At 45.6% G+C, this 23,237-nt stretch overlaps 2 protein-coding genes across 7 annotated transcripts in view; one reads left to right on the plus strand and one right to left on the minus strand.

The window, feature by feature from the left end:
- The window catches only part of Wdr25 (WD repeat domain 25), a 129,261-nt gene extending 124,603 nt beyond the window's left edge, over nucleotides 1–4,658 (minus strand). Inside the window, exons 1-2 of one of the 2 annotated variants that reach the window (XM_041633205.1) lie at nucleotides 4,594–4,658; nucleotides 291–1,113 (exon numbers count right to left, since the gene is read on the minus strand). In XM_041633205.1, the coding sequence (XP_041489139.1) occupies nucleotides 291–1,085 (795 nt within the window). In that variant the 5' untranslated portion in view covers nucleotides 1,086–1,113; nucleotides 4,594–4,658. Of the gene's footprint in view, nucleotides 1–290; nucleotides 1,114–3,502; nucleotides 3,653–4,593 lie in introns of those variants that run through there. The other variant, XM_041633206.1, reaches the window with a different exon arrangement.
- Nucleotides 4,659–4,761: 103 nt separating this feature from the next.
- Nucleotides 4,762–23,237, plus strand: part of Wars1 (tryptophanyl-tRNA synthetase 1) — a 30,293-nt gene continuing 11,817 nt past the window's right edge. Inside the window, exons 1-5 of one of the 5 annotated variants that reach the window (XM_041633207.1) lie at nucleotides 4,762–4,843; nucleotides 5,255–5,321; nucleotides 10,076–10,244; nucleotides 16,976–17,189; nucleotides 18,642–18,750. In XM_041633207.1, the coding sequence (XP_041489141.1) occupies nucleotides 10,134–10,244; nucleotides 16,976–17,189; nucleotides 18,642–18,750 (434 nt within the window). In that variant the 5' untranslated portion in view covers nucleotides 4,762–4,843; nucleotides 5,255–5,321; nucleotides 10,076–10,133. The other 4 variants (XM_041633208.1, XM_041633211.1, XM_041633212.1 and 1 more) reach the window with 4 other exon arrangements.

The following is a 23,237-nucleotide window of genomic DNA, read 5'->3' on the forward strand; positions in this document are numbered from 1 at the left end:
CATACTTGGGCTAAAATAATGGGTTATTATAAAATGAAGTAAGATGTTTATCATCTGAGCATATTGTAATTTATTTAACATTGTGGTGCTATGGCAAGGCAACCTTGGGAAAGGAAAAGAATGGGGCAGGAAAAACCAAAGATCTGAGGCAAAGCACAGAGAACACTCTCTCAAATGGACCAGAGTGAACTACAGAAATTTCCAAAGCCACTGTCCCAACCGCCGCCTGGCTCTAATCACAACAACGTCCCAGGAAGAGAGCCACTGTGAGCTGTTTTCCCTCACCTTACCTTGAAAGTTTTATCCATGGAAGTAGAGAGAAGCATGTGGCTTTTACAAAAGACTGGACACCACTGAATACTGTTGACAGGGCCCCTGTGGCCTCGCAGGTGGAAGAGCACTTTCTTGGGGACCTTAGTCTCTCTGTACTGACTGTTCAAATATGGCTGGATGAACTCAGACACAGTGGGAGCCACACAGAGGGGGGCTGGGGCACACCCTGAAGGGGGTCCTGGAGGCTCTAGATCTTTGCCCCCACCAGCTTCTGGATTCAGTGCCTGCAGCTGCCTCAGTCTCTTAGGAGTATAGGGAACCACACAGTCCTCACCCCTTTTCCTCTGAAAAGAGCTGGCATTTCTAGCAGTGCTTTCAACTTTGCTTTGAGTCTGAGAAGGTGAATGGAGGGCATCCCAAGCAGGTTTTACTGGCTTTAAGCAGGCAGCTGCCAAGGGCACGTGGCTGGCTGGAGCTCGGCTCATCCACAAAGGACGAGGAAGCTCACTGGTGGAGAAGGTGGTATCAGGGTCCTTTGAGGGCCACTGTAGCCTCTGGCTGGGACAAGATCCTGGGTGACTTCTCCAGATCCGAGCCAGTGGCAGACGTTGGTCCCCCGGGTCTTTATAAGGACTGTGCCCCATGTGTTGTACCCCCTCTTTTGTCATATCCACTGTATGAGATACAAAACCCGTTCCAGAAGGTCTGGTCACATCAGAGGCATCATCCATCTGACCTTCAGGGTTCACAGATCTAGCAGGCTCGGTCTCAGTCTCTGAGTCAGAATCATCATATGCCACCAGCGAGGCCATGCGGACACACAAAGGTGACTTCCTAGAACTAAAAAAGGTCAAGAGTTAGCAACTGTGAATGGGAAAACAGTTCTGTACTTCAGAGCAGGAATGTCACTTTGAAAATCTAAGACTTCAAACTCCACTAACACGAACACACAAAAAAAACAAAGGCTGCACTTTCAAAAGAGCTAAAAGAAAGGATTTCAGATACTCCAACATAAAGACATGATTCTGAGGTAGGAGAGATGGCTCTTCCAGAGGATCAAACACAGTTCCACAGGTAGCCCCAGTTCCTAAGGACCCAACACCCTGCTCTGATCTCCACAACTACCCACATTCACGTACATACTCACACACCGACATATATGCAAACACATACACAATTAAAAATAGAAAGCATACCTTTTTTTAAAAAATAAGTGATGCTTTGGGCCAGCAAGATGACTAAAGTGGGTTAAATGTGCTTGCTGCCAAGCTTAAAGACCTGAGTTTGATTCCTGGAATCTACATTGCAGAAAGAGAAAAATCAACTCATGAAAGTTGTCCTCTGACCTCAACATGTGTGCCTTGATGTGCATGCCATTGCCGAACCTTATAACTAAATTAATGTTAAAAAAGGAAGGAAGGCAAGAAGAAAGGGAGGGAGGGAGGGAGGGAGGAAGGAAGAAAGGAAAGAAATATGGATAGATGTTAGGGAGATGGCATGGGGAGATGGTATGTTCGCCCTAATTTAAACATAACATATTATATTTTTTAGAAAAACCTAAGTAATTTTTAAAAATAAATGGATTTCCAGTCTCCAATAGACATACTTAGAACACACAATTTTTAATGGGAACCTATGTGGGGCTGGGGATGAAGCTTGCTAACAGAATACTTGCTAACTCATGCAAGGTTCTGGGTTTGCCTCTTAGAACTGCAAAGCAGAAGAGGAGAAGAAAGTAAAGAAAAGAAAGAAGACAACAACAATGATCTAAGTATGGTGAGCCCAGCACTCATGAAGCTGAGGCAGGGGGATTATTATTTCAAGGCTATCCTAGAATATATAGCAAGACCCTGTCTTTAAAAACAATCAAAGGAAAAAATGAGAGAAAACAAGCTTTTGGAGATACAGAGCAATAGGAAGAGCACCTACCTGGCATGCCAAAGCCCAGGGCTGGATCCTAAGGCACCAGGCTACCTACCTAAGTAGTCATGGCATTCAAAACTGTGTCTCACTCCAAATGCATAGATTCATACAATAATGAATTTCCTTTTAAAAATTCTTCCTGGAATTCTGAGCCATCACAGATTGTTATTGGCTAGTTCTCAGTAAGAGGTGGTTTGGTATTTTATTTTTTTTTTAAATTTTATTTATTTATTTATTTATTTATTTATTATGTATACAATATTCTGTCTGTGTCTATGCTCGAAGGCCAGAAGAGGGCACCAGACCCCATTACAGATGGTTCTGAGCCACCATATGGTATTTTAATTCAGTACTTTAATATCATGAAGAGAACAGCAAGAACAGACAGTAAGAAAATAAGGGTGCTAAACATATCATAGCCAGCAGAGGGCATGGTGGAACAGGGTGCAAGCCTGGGCTGTGGACCAACTTCCCCGATGAAAGAAAACCCAGCTAGCCTCATGTTTGGGGTTTTATACTTATTTGTGCATCTGTGCATTTGTGCATAACTATGGAAGTGTGCAAACCTGTGCTTCTGCACACGAGAAGGCCAGAACAAGGCATCCGTGTCTCCTGTATTGCTTTCCATCTATTCTTCTGAGGCATAGTCCTTTTGTCTCTGACCTCTTAGAGGTTGGGTTACAGGCAAGTGTGTAATGCCTAGTTTGTTAACATGGGTGCTGGGATCCAAACTTTGGTCCTCATGATTTCAAAGTAAATGTTCTTAACAGCTGAGCCTCTCTAACCCCAAACTGTTAACACATACTTTCACTACATAAGCCAGGCTGGTCTTAGTCTCATAATCTTCCTGCCTCAGCCTTCTGAGTGATGGAATAACAGGCATACATCACAATGTCAGGTCATACACTAGGTTTCAATATCCCACTCAAGCCCTTCCACATCTGTCCCTCTAATGGCACTATTTATCCAAGAACTCCACTGCCACACAAGTCTGTTCATCGGTTAATTCCTGTGGTTATTGTTCCCACCAGCTGAATTCAGGTCAGTAGCAATGTCCACATTTAAAGTCGTCTTCTAAAAGGACTTCTAAAAGCAGTCAGCCAGCGCCCAACTGAACCAAGAACACACTGGGGACTAATTACACACAGATAAAACCATGCTCTGCAAATAATTTAATTTCTACATACTCAGCAGGGATCTGAGGCCAAGCTCCTTGTCCCTACCTATCAAATGAAACCCATCAGATTCCCACCACCAAACTAAATAGAGCTCAGTCACAAGCCTGGATTTCGAGCCACACAGTTACCTGCAGAGTTGACTCACAGAGAGGCATATGGCAGATCAGAGGCCAACATAGCCCATCAGCTCCACAGGGCATGGAAAATGTCTGAATGGCAAGAGGCTGGACTCCTGAGGCCCTCTCATCACAGGCAGATCTCACTCACTCATTCAACAGCTGCAACAATAGGCAAACCAGTACATGACCTTCACTCAGCACACCCACAAGCCAGCGGGGAGAGAGACAAGCACATCCCCCACTCCATGCGTGAGCCAGAGGCCATGGTATGTGAACTCAAAAGGAGAAACAGAAGAGAAGAGCAGCTGGGCCCAGGACTGCATGTTCTTATGGAGCCTAGATGAACCTCAGAGAGAGTACATCTGTGCAGTGACACTCTGGAGAAGCTGAGAACCAGGGATCACAGTACTTGAGTCTAAACAACAGAACCAATAACAATCTAGAGGAGTCAAGGGTGGGTCAAGAAAACAAGCGTGAAGGGAGAGGGCTGAAAGCTGAGGGAAATGCACACAGTTTAGAAGGTGATGGCTGCCATTTTGTACCCAAGTTCAAAGGATGTCATAGGAAAGGGGGTGTGTTGAAAACCAAGAGGAAGAGGCTAAATGCGGGGGGAGGGGGAGGGGGAGGTAATGAGGACGGAAAAAAAATTTTAAAGCTAAAGGGAGCACAGACATGTGGGGCAGGGTGTCCTGTGTGTTTCGTTCACTGTCCAAGAACCCTCGACCTAGATGGATTTGTAGCCGGTGGGCCAGGGTGCTGAAGAAGTCAAAGACAGGCGGGATTTTCCTGCTCAACAAGCACTTCCTTGTTACCTACTCTGTGTTTAGCTACGTTGCATCTGATGTGGGCGGAAATTAAGCTCGGATCTTGCCCCGGTGGCCACAGATCCAGAGGGGAAACAAAAAGATACCACCAGACACGGGTTTTGAAGGATGAAGAGAAGTTAGCCATGCTGTCAACAGTAATGGGTCGAGTTCAGAGCACTCTAGAAAGAAATGGGAAGAAAAGGAAGGCTTGCGGCACTCTGAACCTGGCACTATAAGACGGGAAGCACGCGGCCACCAGGTGCCGGCCCCCTCCCGCCCGGGCCCGCAGCTCACCACACACACGGAAGCACTCGGTCCACCTCTACAGCGGTCCGGCCTGCACTCGGGCCGCCCAGTCGCGTTCCACCACGATGCCAGGGACCTCAGCCAATCATAGACGGGTCCTGCCCCGCCCCTGGATGGACAGCCAATGGTGGCATGCCAGGACCGGAAGTTGCTCCGGCCGGGTGGGGTTTCCACGGACGCCCTGGATGTACCGGTGGCTAAACCAGCGGTGCTGACTGGTGGGTCCCAATAGGGGCCGGTAAGTGAGAAGAGGGCAGCCGCCGCTTTGGGGGTGAGGGAGGGACGCCGAGGTGGCGCCGGGGTCTCGGGCTACCGCCCGAGCACTGAGCCCTAAGGACCCAGCTCCGAACCGGGCACTCTGTTCTCTGGGCACCGGCACCGCGAGGGGCGGGGAGTCTGCGGCGGCGCCGCCCACCACGGGTGCATGCTGTCATCGTTTTCCACCGCCTGGGGCTTTACCCTGTAGGGTCGCCATCAGTCCCCTCCACAAAGTATTAGGAAGGTTCCTGGTACCCATTTCACAGACCAGGAACCCAAGGGAGAAGCAGAGAAGTAACACTACTTGCCCACGGTTTGAAAGCAATCTTATGCTCAACATCAAAAGCCTGCTCTCTCTGACCTATCTTTCCTTCCTATCTTTCCGCTGCAGCGCACCACTTCAGAACAGGACTGCCTCAGAAGGTACAGGCTGACCTGCCCTCCCCATTGTCTCTACGGTACACAAAATAACAATGATGCTGTAGGCGTGGGGGGGCGGGGAGAAAAAGGGGTGGGGAGGTCATATGGCGGGCAACTTGAAGACGGGACAGCTGATGCAATGGCAAGTAACTCGGGGTTATTGAGAGTTTGATTGGTCCCCACCTCCTCCTTCCCCAGCCCAACCAGCCACTGGCTGGACTTGCTCATTAAGAAAGGTGATCGAATGGCTAAAATGTTCTGAGAACCAGAGTGATTTCTGAGAAACCCCTAAGTAAGTGAAACTGAAAGGGTGGGGCAAGCAGGAAAGAAAGACAATAGACCCTTCTAAAAACAGAAACTGAAAGGAAAGAGAGGGAGAGTATTAAAGACCTCCACCCTGCCTGCTAGTTCTCATCTGCTCCGCTGTCCCTTGTCTCCAGGGCCACTGACTCCACAGCCAGGGTATGTATTACCATTTTGGCTAGGCTTGGAGCTTCTTTTCTCTTCTAATGGGGTTTTGTTTTGTTTTCCGCCTGCCTTATATGAAAGCGCTGAAGACTTGAGAAGGGCCCGTGTCAGGATTGATTGGGATGTTGCGTGTTTATTTCAGGTGACTCCCTGTTTTTGAGGAATTGATGCAGTGGGTACCCAGTGGCCTGTTTGCAGTCAACAACTTCAGAGCTTTTGTCTGATTTGGCCTTCTTCAGTGTCGGAATACATTGGCAGTCTCATTGTGGCAAGCCTTTGTAAATTAGGGTCTTTTTCTTTTAAAGTAGTATTCATGGTGCTAGGCATGTATTTCGGTTGTTAGGAGGCTGCTTGGCATGTTCCTGGCTCTGGGATCTATCCCTAGTACCTTTGTATGGGGAAATAACCTTTCATTGACTAGACCATCATCTACCCCAAGTTTAAGAGTATAAAAAACTGCTTGCTCTAAAGAGTCTGCTGGGATCATGTCAATTGGAAGCTATTGTTACCTACTGTTTGAGGCCACAGTCCTAAGCTATCTAGAAACGTTCATAGGCTATCCCCTTTTACAAGCTGCCCCTAAAATCTTGCTGCCCTCTTCCCCCAGGCTGCAGATTCTGTGGATCCTACCTGTGTGGGTTTTGTGACTGCCCAAGTTCTTCTCATTCTGTATGCTTATACTATACCATGCCCACTTTCTTTAAGAGCCCACAGCATTCATGCAGAACAATGACATCTTTTCAAATGAGCAGTAGATTTAATTCCTAAAAGGGGGAAGTCGGGGTGGAGGAGCCTTTGTGGGTTTCTCAGCAAAGGCTTGCTGAGGTTCCTCTGGGTTGGGCAGTTGGACTTTTTACAATCCCGGTACTTTTTTTACAGGGGATAATAGATCACTTCCTGATTATAACGCCTTTTCTTTCTTCCATATTGGGTTAGTAGTTAGATAAAAGAGCATATCCTTAAGAGAGACACAACTTCTCTTCTGCAGTTGATATGGTAAGCCCTCGAAGCAGTGATCATTAGCCTTTTGGGGTATCTCGACTCTTTCATAAAGTCATTGAACCTGTGTTCAACTTCATAAAGTGTTGAACACTGCTTAAACCTGTGTACATCAATGAATATGCAAATGTTGATATAATTCAAGGTTCGAGAATTCCAGGCTAAAAAGTTAAGCTTGATTCTAAAAGTTGATAAAAATAGCAATAAGGGATGGCAAGAGCTCTTCACATAATACACAGGTGAGCGCGTAACTGTGTGAAGTAAGGAAAAGGGCAGCTGTTTCCTTTGTCCTAGAGCAATCACTCAAGAAATTGCCTCTTGATCTCTCCCTCACTCTTTCCCGCATGAACTTACACACAAGATTTAAAAGTGACCATGCGTGAGCAAATGCCTGTGGTCAGGGGAGCAGAGATCTTACCTGTTGTTCCCTCCGTCAGATTTAGTTTATGTGCCTCTTCCAGGTCAGAATTCTAATATTTAGGTGTTCCCATACAACGTGGAGCCTGAATGCAGGTCTAGTTCCCCTAACTGATTGCACTAGTGGGAGGAGGCTGGCCGTCCCAGGCTCACTCACTTCTCTTTTTTCTAGGGCTTGAATGGAGTTGTGACTATGACTGACCGTAGTCTTTGCAGAGCCCCTCATTTTGTGGAGGAGCAGGCTAAGCAGAGAGAAGTCCAGGGGTAACCAGGACAAGGCAGATTTGACAGTGGGCAGAGAAGCCAAACTACAAGCCTAAGACCTGGAGGAGACCCCAGATGGTCTGCCTGGCTCTCCCTGGAGCTCAGAAGACAGGGCTCAGTGCCAGAACACTAAACTAGTGTTAGTTTCTGACTAACTCAGCCATCAACGAGAACAAACACTGATATCTGTTTGCTGGTTTTGGGGGATTTGGGGGATGGGTTGCAACAGGGTCTTATTTATATAACCCAGGCTAGTCTAAAATTTATCACAGTCCCCCTACTCAGCTAGAATTGGAGGTATATACTCCCATGCCCAGCTAGAAGCTACACTTAACAAAGATGATGTAAAAGAAGAGTCTAGAGGAAAAGGTTGAACTTACCCGTTTTGGAGAGCCATTCATAGCAGATACTAGAAATACATGATCATGAAGCTGGTGCACACCCTCACTGTACTGAAGATTCAGCAACTCAACAGCAGAGGAAGTGATATAATAAAGGTAGAGCGAGAGAATGTTCCAGGGACATGGGGTGAGAACGGCCCAAGGCTTCAGGCTTCAGGCTATGAAAAACTGAGGTTGAGTCTCAAAGATAGCAGAGGCCAAACTAGGGAGGAAGAGACATCCTAGACTGGGGGAGCGGTGGGGACTCAGGGCCTGTGACTGGGATGGGCTCTGGATTTGAACCTCAGGCAGATTCTTGTGGCTTCCCTAAGCTAACAGGATGTACAGTTGCAGCTTGCTCTTCCAGTACATTGGGAAATTGCAAATGGGATATCACTTGACCCTTTGTGTATAGAAGTCATTTTTATTGCATTCATTATTATCTGACCCAAGCAAATATACCCAGAGAAAAGCAGGGTCCGGGAGTTTCTCCTTACTCCCTGGCTTCTATATGCCTCTTCCCTGGACTACCAGACCTTGCTATCCAAGTCAGTCTCTGACCAAACTTCCCTTAGGAATCAGGTGAGATGATTCTCAATGGTCCTTGTCCCATCATGGCTTTGGTATTATGAGTTGATGAACTTGTATGAAGATAACAAGTAGACAAATACAAACATCTCCACTGTAATCTGACTCTGAGAGGTGAGTAGGTGGAGGAGAGGAGCTGAGACGACCCTAGCTTGTCTCAGACACGTCCCTTGTGTAGCTGTTTCCTCCAGATGAAATCTTCATCCTGCAGAGAAGCTTGTTATAACCCTGGATGTTGACAGGGTGGTGCAACAACAGTGTGTTCTAAGAGGGGGAAAGGTCCTGTCCTGCAGGTTAAGGTTAAGGGAAGCACAGCAAACAACTTAATAGCTTCAGGAAATCCAACCAGATTCCCTAGGTCCCTCCCCTCCCTCAAGCATTCAAGTAAGGACTGCTGAGAGGCTCTGGGAGAAGCTCTGTGGCCTAGAAGAGGCCTGAGCACCTGGGCTGCCTGCTGGCTGTGCAGAGCACTCCTAGTGACTGGTTGCCTCGAGCCATCCTCCATGCTGCACTGGGTGGGTCTTGGTGGTGTAGCTGTAGTTGAGTCATCCACCCAGGGAAACTCACTGGTTCACCACTTTGGTAGTGTCCTTACTCAGGTCCCTTCTCAGAGATGAGGAGACATTTGTTTGTGTGTCCTCAATAATGTCACATAGGGCACTCCTTGGTAGTCATGAACTTCTGTATCCATGAGCTGGGAGGACAGATCTGTCACAAGATTCTGGTGAGGTTTAGGTGACTTGGTGCATAGAAGAACTTAAACCAGGGTATCATGACAATCAGGGCACTTGGAGTTAGTGGTCCAGCACAGCCTGTGGCTCCTCTAAGGTTAAGGTAAGTCAGGTAAACCTGAGTTGGGTGGATCTCCCAAACCCAGGAATAACAAGACCAGAAGTCAGTTATATCTTGCTTACAATTTACAGTGTGTTCCTGCATCGTTTTTTTTTTTTTGCTTTAATTTCTATAAAAGGCCTATCGATAAGTTAAAAGTTCATAGAGTTATCATTTTATAGATAAGAAAGTGACTATCTTTCTTATCTATAGAAACCCAAAAGGGGCTCCAGATGGCCCAATCTCCACCCTTTCCAGTGTCAATAAAAGTAATGACTGATAGCAAGACGTGGCAGGCACACCTTTCCAGCCTTCAGTAAGGCAGCTGGGATGGCTAGGGTCAGGATTCTTGCTGGTCTAGAGCTCTTGTCCTCACCTGGACCTTGCTGTGAGAAAACAGCAGCGGGTCCACCAAAAGCCTTGTGGAACATTACTATGTTTATGTCTACAGAGGCCTGCGAGTTTGTTCTCAAGGCAGTAAAGATAAAGAACAAACAATACTTTACAACATGTCTTTCTCTCTGGTGAACACAGCCTTACTAAAGTGCATTGGTATTCTGAGCAAACATCACTTCCTCTCCTGGGCACTCAGTGTGGACAGATATCACTATGTGCCAACTTATTGTTTACCAAGGGGGCCCTTTGCTGACCTCAAGTTGGCACCTCCAGTAATGCATTTAGTTCTTAATGTCATCTCTTTACATTAATATTCTGTTACCCAGTTTCTGTTACAGTTCAACAGTTTCCACATTTTTCTGGAAGAAAGACTGAGTTCTGGAAATACAACTGTAGTAATCTGTTCATGGCTCTTCACCCTCAAACCCATTTCATTTTTTTCTTCACAGAGTCTTGTCTGAACTGCTGAACGCATCTGCTCACTACCACAGGCCTAGGTCCTAGAAGATGGCAGACATGCCCAGTGGCGAGTCCTGTACCTCTCCACTGGAGCTGTTCAACAGCATAGCAGCTCAAGGGGAGCTCGTGAGGTCCCTCAAAGCTGGAAACGCACCAAAAGTAGGTGATTTGTTGGGCTCACCAATACCTGCACCATTGTCTGGTTATAACATCTGTTAAATTCAGTGCCCTTGTTGTACCTGTGCTTTAAGACCATTTGTATTGTAAGGAATTGTTCTCAGATCCTCAAATATCCATGATGCCCAAGACTCTAACATAAAGCAGCAGAGGATTCACGTATAATCTGCCATACATTTTCATCTTAGTATTATATGGGTTCTTTGTAAGTAGTTGTTGTATTCAGTGTATTTTTTTCTTTCTTTTCTTTTGCTATACTTTATTTGGGGGGGGGGGGGTTGGGACAGTTTTTCTGTGTTGCCCTGACTCCTAGAACTTTCTCTGTAGACCAAGCTGGTCTCAAACACTCAAGATCTGCCTGTCTGTGCCTCCCAAGGGCTAGGATTAAAGACATTCACCACCACCACCACCTGGCTGCTGTACTGGTATCTTTAGAGGACGTATTAGTTACATTTTTGTCTGCTGCTATGACAAAATGTGGAACAAAGGCAATTTAAGGAAGAGAGCGTGTTTTTGGCTCACAGTTTGATGTTATAGTTCATCATAGCAGGAAAGTCATCAGGAATGTGAGACAGCTGGTTACCCTGAAGCACTGTCAGGAAATGGAGGTGAATTTCTGTGTTCAGCTCTCTTTCTCCGTGGAACGATGCCACCTGCATTTAGGGTGTATTTTCCCACCTTAATGAGCCCTACCTAGAAACTCCTCACAGACATACCCGGAGGTGTTTTTCCTGGGCACTTCTAGGTCCTGTCAGGTTGACAGTGAATAAGTGACAGAATGAAAATCTGCACACACTCAGTACAGGTGAAGAATTGTTTTGTGTGCTTGTGTTTTCTGTCCTGTGTTAGTTGAACCCACAGACATGGAGATCCCAACAGCCCCATGCCTTCCAGCCTGTTCTCCCCAGTTCTGCTCATACACAGATAGATGGTTTCAGTTCTTGTACAGGTTTCAGTTCTTGTACAGGTTTCAGTTCTTGTACAGGTTTGTACCTCTGCACCTCTAAGCGACTTGTCTACTATCTCCTTCCTTTTTAATTCCAAACTAGGGCTTTGGCTGTGGCTAGAAAAGATTCCTGCTTTCACACATACTTCCCAGTCTCCCGGGATATGTTGAAGTTCTAGTTAGGTCATTATTAGTACAGGCGTTATTACACTACGTAAACACGTAGACAGCTGAACCATCGAGTATAGCATGAGTACTTCTCCTTTCCTTCCCACCATCTGTTTTCTCTGGAGTTAATGATTGCCTTAATTTCTGTTTGCCTGGCCTTTTCTGTGCTGTTCATAATGCAGTTGGGTGCCACATAATACCGTCCAGTCAAAGACACAGGGCTCCAATAGGTTGTAAACATAGTCAACAGTCTATTTATGGTGAATTAATTTTGTATAGTTGTTGCTTTCATTTCCTGTTTGGGGACTTTGTTTTTGGACAGTGGGACATGGCACACTAAGGAAGCATGCTCCCACCGTCTTAGCTGCTTTTTTCATTACTGTAGCCAAATAGCTGACCCACAACATCCACGTCAAAAAGGAAGAGTTCTTTTAGCTCACTGTTTGAGGCTCAGCCTCTCGTGGGGAAGGCATTGCAGCAGATGTGCCTGGCAGCCGGTCATGTGATACTACAGTCAGGGAGCAGGGAGAGATGAAGGCTGACTCTCTGCTTACATTATCCTCTTTCTTCTATCTGAGACCCCAGCCCACAGGATGATACCTGCCTGCATTCTAGATGGGTCTTCTCTCATCCGTTAAACCACTGTGAAAACATCTTCCCAACACACTCAAAAGTGTCATCTGGTTGATTCCAAATCCAGTCCATGTGATGATGAGGATTAACCATCACAACCTCAAGACCAGACATCCAGGCCTGGTTTATGCATTTAATATACACTTTATCCTTAAACTTTTATGCCTAATTACTAAATAACAGCAGGATTTGTGCCATATTATGTTGTCGGAAACTCCCTATACTACATGTTTACTCCAGGTCACATCGAGTAGTGGTCCTGTACCATCTAGGTTAGTGCACTAACAGTGTTGATATTTAATGACGCATTCCCCAGACTCTATCCCCACCATCAAGCACTATAGGGCTATCATGTCTCTGCCCTGGTTGTTGAATTCAACACACAGCAGCAACTATATAAAGGTAATTTCTTGGACATTTTGCAAGACCTCTGCCAAGTTCCCTTTGGATTGGTGGTTCTTCATCTTTTGTTATCTTCTTTCTCTGCTTTACTCTCTTTGGGTTGAATAATCTTCTCATTAAAAGTCCTGCAGAGGAAACAACCTTAAGCTGTGTGTGCCTGAAAATATATTTACCTTCCCTAAGGTTTGATTGATAGCTAAGCTGGGTATGGAGTTCCGAGATGGAAGCAATTTTTCCTTAGAATTCTGTTATTTGTTTCATTTTGTCTGACACACTGTCTCGTGTAGCCCAGCCTGGTCTCAGCCTGCTATAGGCAAGGATAACCTTGCACTTCTCATCTTCCTGCCTCTGCCTCCTGGTTGCTGACAGGGATGGGATGGGAATCATACCCAGCCTCCCTTGGAATGCTTTCACTGTGCCTAAGTCACCATTGTTGTCAGTGCCTTTTGTCTGTCCTCAGTGAGCATCAGGACCCTTTTTGTTCCAGTGCTTTGACATTCCTGGGACAGGACCAATGAATGCTCTTTGCAAGCTTAATTATCAGATGTCATATCGTTTCTTTGATCTCTTTGGTGCTCAGTCTTTTCTGTTTTTAAGTCAGAAAACTCTCATCTCGTTTTCTTAATTTTTGCCTGCTACTTTCCATTTCCTTTTTCTTTTTTTTTTCTTTTTTTTTTTTTTTTCTTTTTTTGAGACAGGGTTTTTCTGTGAAGCTTTGTAGCCTGGCTGGCCTCCAACTCACAGAGATTGGCCTGCCTTCCTGAGTGCTGAGATTTAAGGAGTATACCGCCACCACCCTGCTTTCCATTTCTTTCTGTTCTTTCCTGGCTATTTCCTCACCTCAGCTCCTGCTGTCTTCCATTTCTCCTGTCCTGTTAAACTCCCAGGCTCCCCTGTAGTCATGTTCCTTAGTTCACTAAGCTGCTGGTGGTAGTTTTCCCAGTGTTCTCTGCTCCCCTTAGGATCCCCGTATCCCCATGTGAATTTCTCCCCCTTCCTTTTATATCACACGCATCTCAGATTTGAGCTATCTCTTGCCCATCCACTCAAGGCCTTGAGGACAACTGTCGGTTGGTCACAATCTGAGGAGACATTATCTGTTCATGGCCCTTTTCCTGGATAGCATCAGGCTTGGTTTGGTTAGGGAATCTTTGGGCTCAGAGTCCTAACCTCTTTCCTTAGAAACCAGATTCTCTGATCTGCTGTCTGGGGAGTGTGAGTGGCTGCCACATCCTCCCCTAAGTGGGACACAAGTCTCTGTGTGGTTGTCTCGGGCTGTTCCTGATGTGTTTCACTGGCCACTGCTGTGTACAGCAGTCTCTAATCTACATGCCACTGTCTTCCCATGGAAACCTGGATAGAGTGGGGCCCTGGGCGTAAGCTGGACAACTGCTGCCTAAACAGGCCTGAGCCCACTGCCCACTCCTTCATGATGCGTGGGTCTCTCTAGTAGTCGGCAGTGTGAAGTAGGGCCACCCATCCACCAGCAGTTCTTAGCATTTGCTTTTCTCGTGTGCTCAGTCTGTCAGTTGCCCCTGAGTATTGCACCTTCTGGGTCTTGTTGCTGCCACGCTCCTCCTGTTTTCTTTGTCCTTGGAATTATGCCTTTTTAAGGATCTTGATGGCATAGTGTAGGTCTCAGGAGTGTAGTCAGTCTGCATTTCACGGTCTTTGGTGCCTCCATGACTTTCTTCTCCTCTGCCACTTTCCACAGCTGTCTTCTTCTCAAACTCCTGTGTTTGTGTCACCAGACGGTACCATCACCACACTTTCAGCTTTAGTAGATTGTTGATCCTATGAAAAGTAAAGCATTACAATACAGAAGAAAAAAAAAAGCCAGATAGTGGTGGCTTTAATCCTAGCACTCCAAAGGCAGAGGCAGGCAGATCTCTGAGTTCAAGGCCAGCCTGGTCTACAAGCGCTAATTCCAGGACAGCCTCCAAAGCTACAGAGAAACCCTGTCTCGAAAAACCAAAAAAAAAAGGGGGGGGGGGGATAGAAAGAAAATGATTTCCAAAAACCTGATTATCTAGAAAGACATTTACTCAATAGGTGGGCTCAATGAATTGGTCTTGAGGCAAAAACCTAAAATAAATAAAAAACCCAAGTATTGACCATTTCTTCTGTAAACCTACTTTGGAAGGTTAGCAGTGGTATATTTGTCAATTTTACCTTAAATTTGAATAACCCATTTAGTAATGTTTTTAATTATTACTGTTTTTTTCCCCACCCTCATAGCCTCACTATGTAACCCTGGCCAGTCTGGAACTCAGTCACCTGCCTCTGTCTCCTGAGTGTGGCACCAGTAGAACAGTGGCTTGTAAGTTGAGTCTCTGTCTGGCCTATACTACACGGAAGTAGGAAGCCAGGAGGGTCTGTTCGTCACTGTTTTTCCAGGCTACAGAAGCTCCCTGGCGGTGGACAGAGTTAAATGTTTCCTCTTTGCAGAGCCTTCTAGTAGCAGGTAGTCAGACCAGATAGAGTATAAACTGTCACCAGTCGGTGATGGGAAGCTGCCGACTGCAGTGCACTTCAGGCGAGGCGGGTCTGCCCACAGGTAATCCTGCAGATTACACTTGTTAAACATTGCTTTTTATTTCCAGAGCTGAGCCTAGGGCTGCGGAGACATCAAGGCAGCTACCCAGGAAAGGCTTGTTCTCACTTTTGTGAGCTGTAGACATGGGGTTATTAATTGCATGAGGCAAACTCATTTTGACAACAAATTCCAGATAATTTTGTTTGAAGCACTGACCACTGCAGAATCCTGGTCCTCTTTGGCCAGGGTGCTGTGCCCTTTGAGCAGCTCCCTAAATGAGGTTGGGTCATGGTAGTTCTTTGCCAGGAAACCCAGTACATGCTGCATAAATTCTAAGTGAAAATATTTGTGTTGCCCTAGGCAAACAAATTAAACTGTGTAGCCTTTGTGGTCTAATCCAGCTGTGCCAATTACCAGTCTAGAGCTTTGGGGCACAGAATGATTTGATCGCCGTAATTAGGCCTGCTCTTTTAAGCTTCTGGAATGGCCATTGTGAGCTACTAGAAGAAGGGGGTCTTCAATAAGTTTCCAGAGTAAGCAAGGGTATACAGCTTGCATTTGCTGCTGCTGCTGTTTCCTTATCTTTTTTATTATTATTTTTAAAATAAAGTCTTGTGTACCCAAACTGGCCTCCAACTTTCTATATAGCCAAGAATGGCCTAGAACTTTTAATCCTTATGCCTTCATCTCCCAAGTGCTGGAATTGCAGAGATAATAGGTATGTAGACACTAGAAATAGCTTGGTAACTGGCTAAAAAGATGGCTCAGCAATTAAGAGCATTTGCTGCTCTTGCAAAGGAGCTATCTGGGTTTGGTTCTCAGCACCCACATGGCAACTCACAAAGGTAACTCCAGTGCTAGGACACCCAGGGCCGTCTTCTTACCTCCACAGGCACGTAGGGTATGCATACATATATAGAGGCAAATAATCATACACATCAAATGAAAATAAATCTTAAAAAGAAATAGCTTTATAAGATTGCGTCATCTGGGCAGATGGTGGTGGCACACACCTTTAGTCCATCTATCTATCATTCCTTCTTTATTTATTTATTATGTCTGCCCACTCCAGAGAATACAAAGCCTCTGGCCTCCCTACACAATCAAAAATAATTAAAATAATTAACCTGGCAGTAATAAAGAAAATAAGGAGCCTGGTGGTGGTCACACACACCTTTAATCCCAGCACTTGGAATGCAGAGGCAGGCAGATCTCTATGAGTTCAAGACCAGTCTGGTCTACAAAGCGAGTTCTGGGACAGCAAGAGCTGTTACACAGAGAAATCCTGTCTTAAAAAAAAAAAAAAAAAAGGAAAGAAAAAAGAAAGATTGCATCATCTAGTGGTGTACCTATTTCTGAGCATCCCTGGAGGCTTATATTTTCCCATTGCCTTTATTTGCTTTCATGTTGTGTTTTTGAGTTGCTATCACAACTCCTTTGGTATCTTTGGTTGTATCTGTAAATTTCATCCTAACCAGTGCAAGATGCAGTACTCTGACCTTCATTAAAGGAGCTGTCACACACAGTGTTGTTTAAGGAGCTTTAGCATTGCCGGGCGGTGGTGATGCACACCTTTAATCCTAGCACTCAGGTGCAGAAGCTTGCAGAGGCAGGCAGAGTTCAAGGCCAGCCTGGTCTATAAGAGCTAATTTCAGGACAGGCACCAAAGCTACACAGAGAAAGTCTGTCCCAAAAAAACAAACCAAAAAAGGAGCCTTGGTGTATTAACCGTCATAGACAGTAGGCAGTAGTGCATTCCGTGCCAGTGCTACTAGCATAATCTGCAGCACTGGAGTATCAAATAAAGGTAAAATATGGCTGAGCCCAGCTTTTTTTCTGTTCAGGACAGACCCCTGGCTCTGACAGTCCTCAGCAGGCCTAGACAGCTTCAGCGATGCCCACTTGTCAAGGCTGTAGATCTATACAAGGGGACATGTGAAAGTCCTTGGCACAGTGCCTAACACCTGACTGGTGTTCTGTAGACATTAGCTTTGTCAGCATGTTGAGCATTCACCTTTTTCTCCTTAGGATGAGATAGATTCTGCAGTAAAGATGCTGTTATCGTTAAAAATGAGCTATAAAACTGCCATGGGTGAGGATTACAAGGCTGACTGCCCTCCAGGGAACTCAACAGCTGGGAGTAAGAGTGATTCAGATGCCACAAAAGCCAGTGAGGATTTCGTGGACCCATGGACAGTGCGGACAAGCAGTGCAAAAGGCATCGACTATGACAAGCTCATTGGTGAGTCCTCAGCTTCTTCCCTCACAGCATCCACACTGCTCAGTGGTGACCACTGTGTCAGTCCCAGTAGTGTTTCTAAATGTGTGTATTTGTACAAGCACTTTTGTACATTTTTAATCTGCACAGTAATTGTATATATTCTTAGGATAAAATGATTGTCCATACTTGCATACCCTGGGTAGTAACAAAATTGGGGTATAAAACATGTTCATAACCAACAACATTTTTCTTTCTTTGTGGCGGAAGCTCTCTCTAGTAGCTGTTATGAAATATGCAATACATTATTGTTGATTGCAGCACCCTGTTGATGGCCACCAGAACTTACTCCTCTAATCTCACATAGGATGAGATGCTGCAGTATTTGATCTTCTCTGCATTGCTGATCTGGCTTGTCCTTAGAGCTCATCTCTATTGTTGTAAATAACAGAATTCCGTTTCCTTTCATAGCTGTGGGATTGTATTCTGGGTGTATGTCTGTGTGTGTGTGTGTGTGTGTGTGTGTGTGTGTGTGTGTATGCACATTTTTTGTCCATTCATAAACACAAAGGGAGATTCCATCTTGTGAATAGTGCTGCAGTCAACAAAAATTCAAATATACTTTAAACATACTGAGTTCAATATCTTTGGACATATATGATATTTTTAAGTTTCGAATTATTCCTAAGTAAAAAGGTTTGATATCAAGAAACAAGCATATCCTAAAACCCTTTGGTTGTATATTATAGTCCCAAAGGATTATTTTAAAATTAGATAATAATTAACCAGGCATGGTGGCTCATACTTGTTACCCTGCAGTTAGGGGTGGAGACAAAAGGATCAGAAATTTGAAGTCATCCTCAGCCACATAGTAAGTTCAGTAACAGCCTGGGACACATAGATTGTGCCTCAAGAGACCAAAGTTTAAATTATATGGAATGACATATTTCAAAATTATGATCTAAAGCATCGACCTGGTAGGTTTACCTGTCTTGGGATACTTTGGAACTTTAGAAAGCTCTATTGCGATAGGCATGTTTGCTAGTGAGGTCTCACCATCACACCCCTCCTCCAAGGCACTTCCTGCCCACCTGATATCATGTTTACATCTGCATCAAAGCTACTTCCATGACCTAAAACAGACTCCCTGGGGAGAAGTCTCTTCAGAGCCAGCGTGAACCTAGGTCAGCAGTTTGAGAAATGGGGAAATTGTGGTTGTTGTGCTGTGCCTTGAGGTGTGTGTGCCTCAGAACTGGCTGTGTTCTGGGTATCTTCCCATCACTCTCTACGTCAGGCAGAAAATACTGTAGCGTATGGTGTATCCCTGTTTTGCTGATTGGGGTCTTTGATACAAAGGTCTTTTCACTTTGTATGAAGAATAGGATCACAGCCCAGAGCCTAAAGAGATTTGGGTCATTGGGACAGGTCACTAAGTCCTCTGGCATCTAAGAAAGTCATTTCCTGTGTTTTTTGCAGTTCAGTTTGGAAGCAGCAAAATTGACAAAGAGCTGATAAACCGAATAGAGAAGGCAACTGGCCAGAGACCACACCGCTTCCTGCGCAGAGGCATCTTCTTCTCTCACAGGTCAGGGCCCTTCCTCTGCTCTGGGTTCGTAGAGTTGGGAGGTACTAGGGAGGCCTGGTGCTACGGTAAATCACTGTGGAATTACCCGGTCCTTTCCCCTGCAAGTCCTCAGCTTGTTCTTTGTAAACTCCCCACTTCACAAGGGGAAGTCAGTTCTTTGCAGGTGAAGTACAGCCAGCCATATTACATGCTGTAAATCATGAAAGCAAGAGAATATCAGGTCCAGCTTTAGTCCTTCCCACACTGTGAGCTGTAGGCTTCCTGAAGTTACCTGCACTCTTCCACCCACTCATGAATGACATTTACAGCGGAACCCATGGTACAGAGTATCCGTGCCACAGGCCATAAATTCCATGTAGATAACGTCGAGAATGGCAAGCTCCAGAAGACTTCTTGCCTCTCCCATCCCACAGATTGCTTTTCCTCTTCGTGGAACCAATGACCTGGGGTCAAGATGTTCTGTTCTACTTACACTTGAAGGAACACCCAGGAAAGAACATTTCTATCCTAACATTTCACATCATGTCTACAGAGAGCTCTGGGCCCTGCTCAGCCCACATTCTGGGCAAAATATAATCAGTATTTTTCTTTTTTTTTTTTTTTTTTTTTTTGGTTTTTCAAGACAGGGTTTCTCTGTGGCTTTGGAGCCTGTCCTGGAACTAGCTTTGTAGACCAGGCTGGTCTCAAACTCACAGAGATCTGCCTGCCTCTGCCTCCCGAATGCTGGGATTAAAGGCATGCGCCACCATTTCTTAATTGAAATTGAATTCTAGGCCAGTGATTTGGGTCAGTGGGTAAAGGTGCTCACTGCCAAGCCCAACAACCTGAGTTCCATTCCCAGGATCCCTATGGTGGAAGGAGAGAAGAACAGATTCCCACAGAGTGTGCTATGACATTCACATACACTCCATAGCATGAGTACACTCACAGAAAGACACAAATAAATCAATAAAATGTAATTTAAACAGTTGAGGCCAAGTGTGGTGGCACACACCCTTAAATACAGCACTTGGGGGGCAGAAGCAGGGGTTCTCTCAGAGTTTGAAGCCAGCCTGGTCTATGTGGAGTTTCAGGATAGCTGGGGCTACATAAAGAAACCCTGTGGGAGCCGAGGGGTTGGGGGACGGGGTATTGAGGGCTGGTTAGATGGCTCAGCAGGGAAAGGCACCGGCTTCTAAACTTAACTTGAGTTCAGTCCCCAGGTCCATATGGTATGAAGGAAGAATTAATTCCCAAAAGTTGTTTTTGACCTCCACACACATTCATGTTCACATATATACAACACACACACACACAAAAAGAAATAAAAGTTATTGTGAGGAAATTTAATTGACGTATCGTAGAGTTCAGCTCTTTAAACTGTGCTGTTCAGTGGTTTAGCTGCATAAGCCCTGCAACAATCTAATTACAGAGCTTTTTACCACCCAGCAGAGAAACGTCCCTGTCAGCAGTCACTCCCAGAACTGGGTGATGGGACGTACGTGTAGTTGCAGCACTAAGGAGGCGGAAGCAGGAGAAGCATGGCCAGTTCAAGGCTAGCCTGGGAAACTTGAAGATTCTATCTCCAAAATAGAAAGAAAGCAAATCCAACAAATTCTGAGTTAAAAATACGAGTCTTCCAACTCCATTCTTTTTCAGGAATACTTCTATATTCTTAGCTCACTTTGATGTGAGTTTTAAAATCAGCCTTTTCTTTTCTCCAGGAAAGGCATCTGGGATTTTAGTAGAGGGTTGTCAATGCAGAAGCATAGCTCTCACCCCTCAGGGAATAAGGGGTAGTATATTCTCGAGCCAAATATGGGTGTGACTGGAGCTCAGGACAGATTATTCCCCAAATACCGTGTCCAGTGTGGAAACAGCTTAACAGAACAATTCTGTTGAGAACAAAAGAAAGGTATGAATCAATCGGGGCACTCTTCACATGCGTTAACGAAGACAGCAGGTGAGTATCTGCAGTACACCTAAGGTGCTATCTGGTGACATTCCTAGTTTTTGAGTTGGTGGCAACTGTAGTACATTCCACATCATTACCTGATGGTCACTAGGCTGTCTGGTCACACACTGTGACTGGCTATTGGAAAAGCTAACATGGTCCAACCCCATAATGTTCTGGGCCACCCGTCTGCACCCCTGCGCCTGGTCAACCCAGAGTCTTGAGCACAGGTGGAGCTTTCTCCTGGGACTTGAGTGTACACACTATTCCAGATCTGTTGGTCAGTTTGGGGGACACTGTGAGCTTAAAATACTGTCTTAAGTTTAGGGTTTGGTTTGTTTTTTTGAGACAGGATCTCACTGTTTTGCCCTAGCGGGTCTGGAAACTGTTATTTATTCTAAGGCAGAGTCTTAAGTTTCCTAGGCTGGCCTGGAGCTCACAGTCCTGTATTGGGCTCCGAGGACTAGAAGTGCAGGACATACCATTGTTCCCAGATTTCCAAACTCTCCTTCGTGGGAGTGCTCAGATTGTTGTGAAAGCCCATTCACATGTTCTGCTTTGTTTTTTTATTTAATTTTTTATTGTGTGGGTGTGTGTGAAAATGTAGACATTGCACATGGATGTCATAGGACAGCTCACAGGAAGAATTTGGTTCTCTCCTCTACCATGTGGGCCCCAAGAACGGAACTCTAGTCATGAAGCTTGGGAGCAAGTGTCTTTGCCCACTGAGCTATCTTACCGTGTTGTTGATCTTAAAGCATCTAACATCCTACGGCCCTTACTGCCCTCAGAAAGGCGTTTACACATTCTGGAGTTTGGCAGAATGCACTACCTAATGATATCATGAACCTGAGGGTGAAATGACATCTATAAGCTCATCTCTAACAAGGCCCTTTTGGAAGGGTATGCATAAGGTAGATGGGCCTGGCCAAGTGAGCTCTCAGATAAGGGCTGTGACCACATGAAGAGCAACTCATGGGATGGGTTTTCTCTCTTCCATGTGCCCATTAAAAGTCAGTTGGGTGAAGCAGGGTATGGTGGCCTCTAATTCGAGCACTCAAGAGTCCTCAAAGGCTGGCAGATGAGGCCAGCTCGGTTTACACAGTGAGACCCAGTCTCAAAAACAAACAACAAAAAATCAGTTACTCGGGTAAGTTAGAGAAGCAGAGAACTCTTCACAGTTAGAGGAGCAGAGAAGCAGCTTCACCAGTGCAGCACAAACCCTGTGGTGTGCGGCAGGAGTGGGATTCCCAGGCTGTCTTGGCTACATAGCAAGAACCTGTCTCAGAGAAATGGGAACCAAGGTAGTGGTGCACACCTCTAATCCTGGCACTTAAGAGGTAGAACCCAGGCAAATTAGGGGTTCAAGGTCATCTTCCACTACACATTGCATTTAAGGCCAACCTGAGCTAAATAAGACCTTCCCTATTTAAAAACAGCAACAAAAACCACTATGTACAAAACACAGAGTGTAAATAAGTGTGCACAAGCTGGAACCAGCATTGTGCCTTGCCTTAGATCATAAGAGAAGGTGTCACTAGAATGTTTCTTTCTGTTTGTTTCTTTTTTGAGGCAGGGTCTCAATAATAGCCCAGGCTGATCTCTAATTCATTATGTAGCTGCCCAGAAACAGGATGCCTAGCCTTTAGCTGGTTTCAGACACAGAAACACACACATACACAAAAACCAAAACACATTTTAAAAAAGAAAAAGGCTGAGCATAGTGGCACAAGCCTTTAATCCCAGCTCTGGGAAGTAGGAAGATCTCTGAGTTTGAGGCCATCCTGGTCTACATAGTGAGTTCCAGAACAGCCGGAGTTATATAGTGAGACACTGTCTTTAAGAAAGGAAGAACAAAAGCGAAGAAGGAAGGAAATGTTGCTGTGTAAGTGTAAGAACCTGAGGTCAGTCTCCTGAGCCACATCACAAACCAGGCATGATGACGACATGCTTGTAAACCAGAGCTTGGGAGACAGGGAAAGGCAGGTTCCTGGGGCTCACTTGTCACCCAGCCTAGCCTACTTGGTGAGCCCCAGATACCTGTGAGAGACCTTGTTTCAAAAGTAGTTCCTGAGAAACCATACCTGAAGTTATCCTGACTCCCTACCCACCACACCCACACAAGTCCTAGATACTGCTCAGATCTTAGGCACTTAGAGGCAGAAGAGGACTACCAGCTGGTGCAGATCACTGCCAGCAAGGAGGGCCCCACAGCACTGATGGTACCCCATCCTGGGGAAGCAAGGAGGGCTGACTCTGGAATGGATCCCAGTGAAAGACCCAAGGCCCCTACGCTGGCCTGGGTTACCATGTCAGCTCTTAAGCTGGGGACTTCACACTGGACTGCCAGGACCTATCTTTCTATCCTCCCCAAGCTAGGCACCCTGAGGTTTTCCTAGGCTAGGTCTCTACAATTGCAGAACTGGTGGGTTCTAAAGGGAAGTGTGTGTGGTACTGGCCCAGTGTCCCATCCTCAAAGGTTGTAGAAAGCTCTGAGTGCATTCGCTTTGGTCGTTGGAGCATTCCAAGAAGTACCAGTGGCATGTTCATCCTC

Source organism: Microtus oregoni, unplaced genomic scaffold (assembly GCF_018167655.1).
Source record: "Microtus oregoni isolate MIOR12 unplaced genomic scaffold, Mior012 000043F_ref0000047, whole genome shotgun sequence".
Classification (NCBI taxonomy): domain Eukaryota; kingdom Metazoa; phylum Chordata; class Mammalia; order Rodentia; family Cricetidae; genus Microtus; species Microtus oregoni.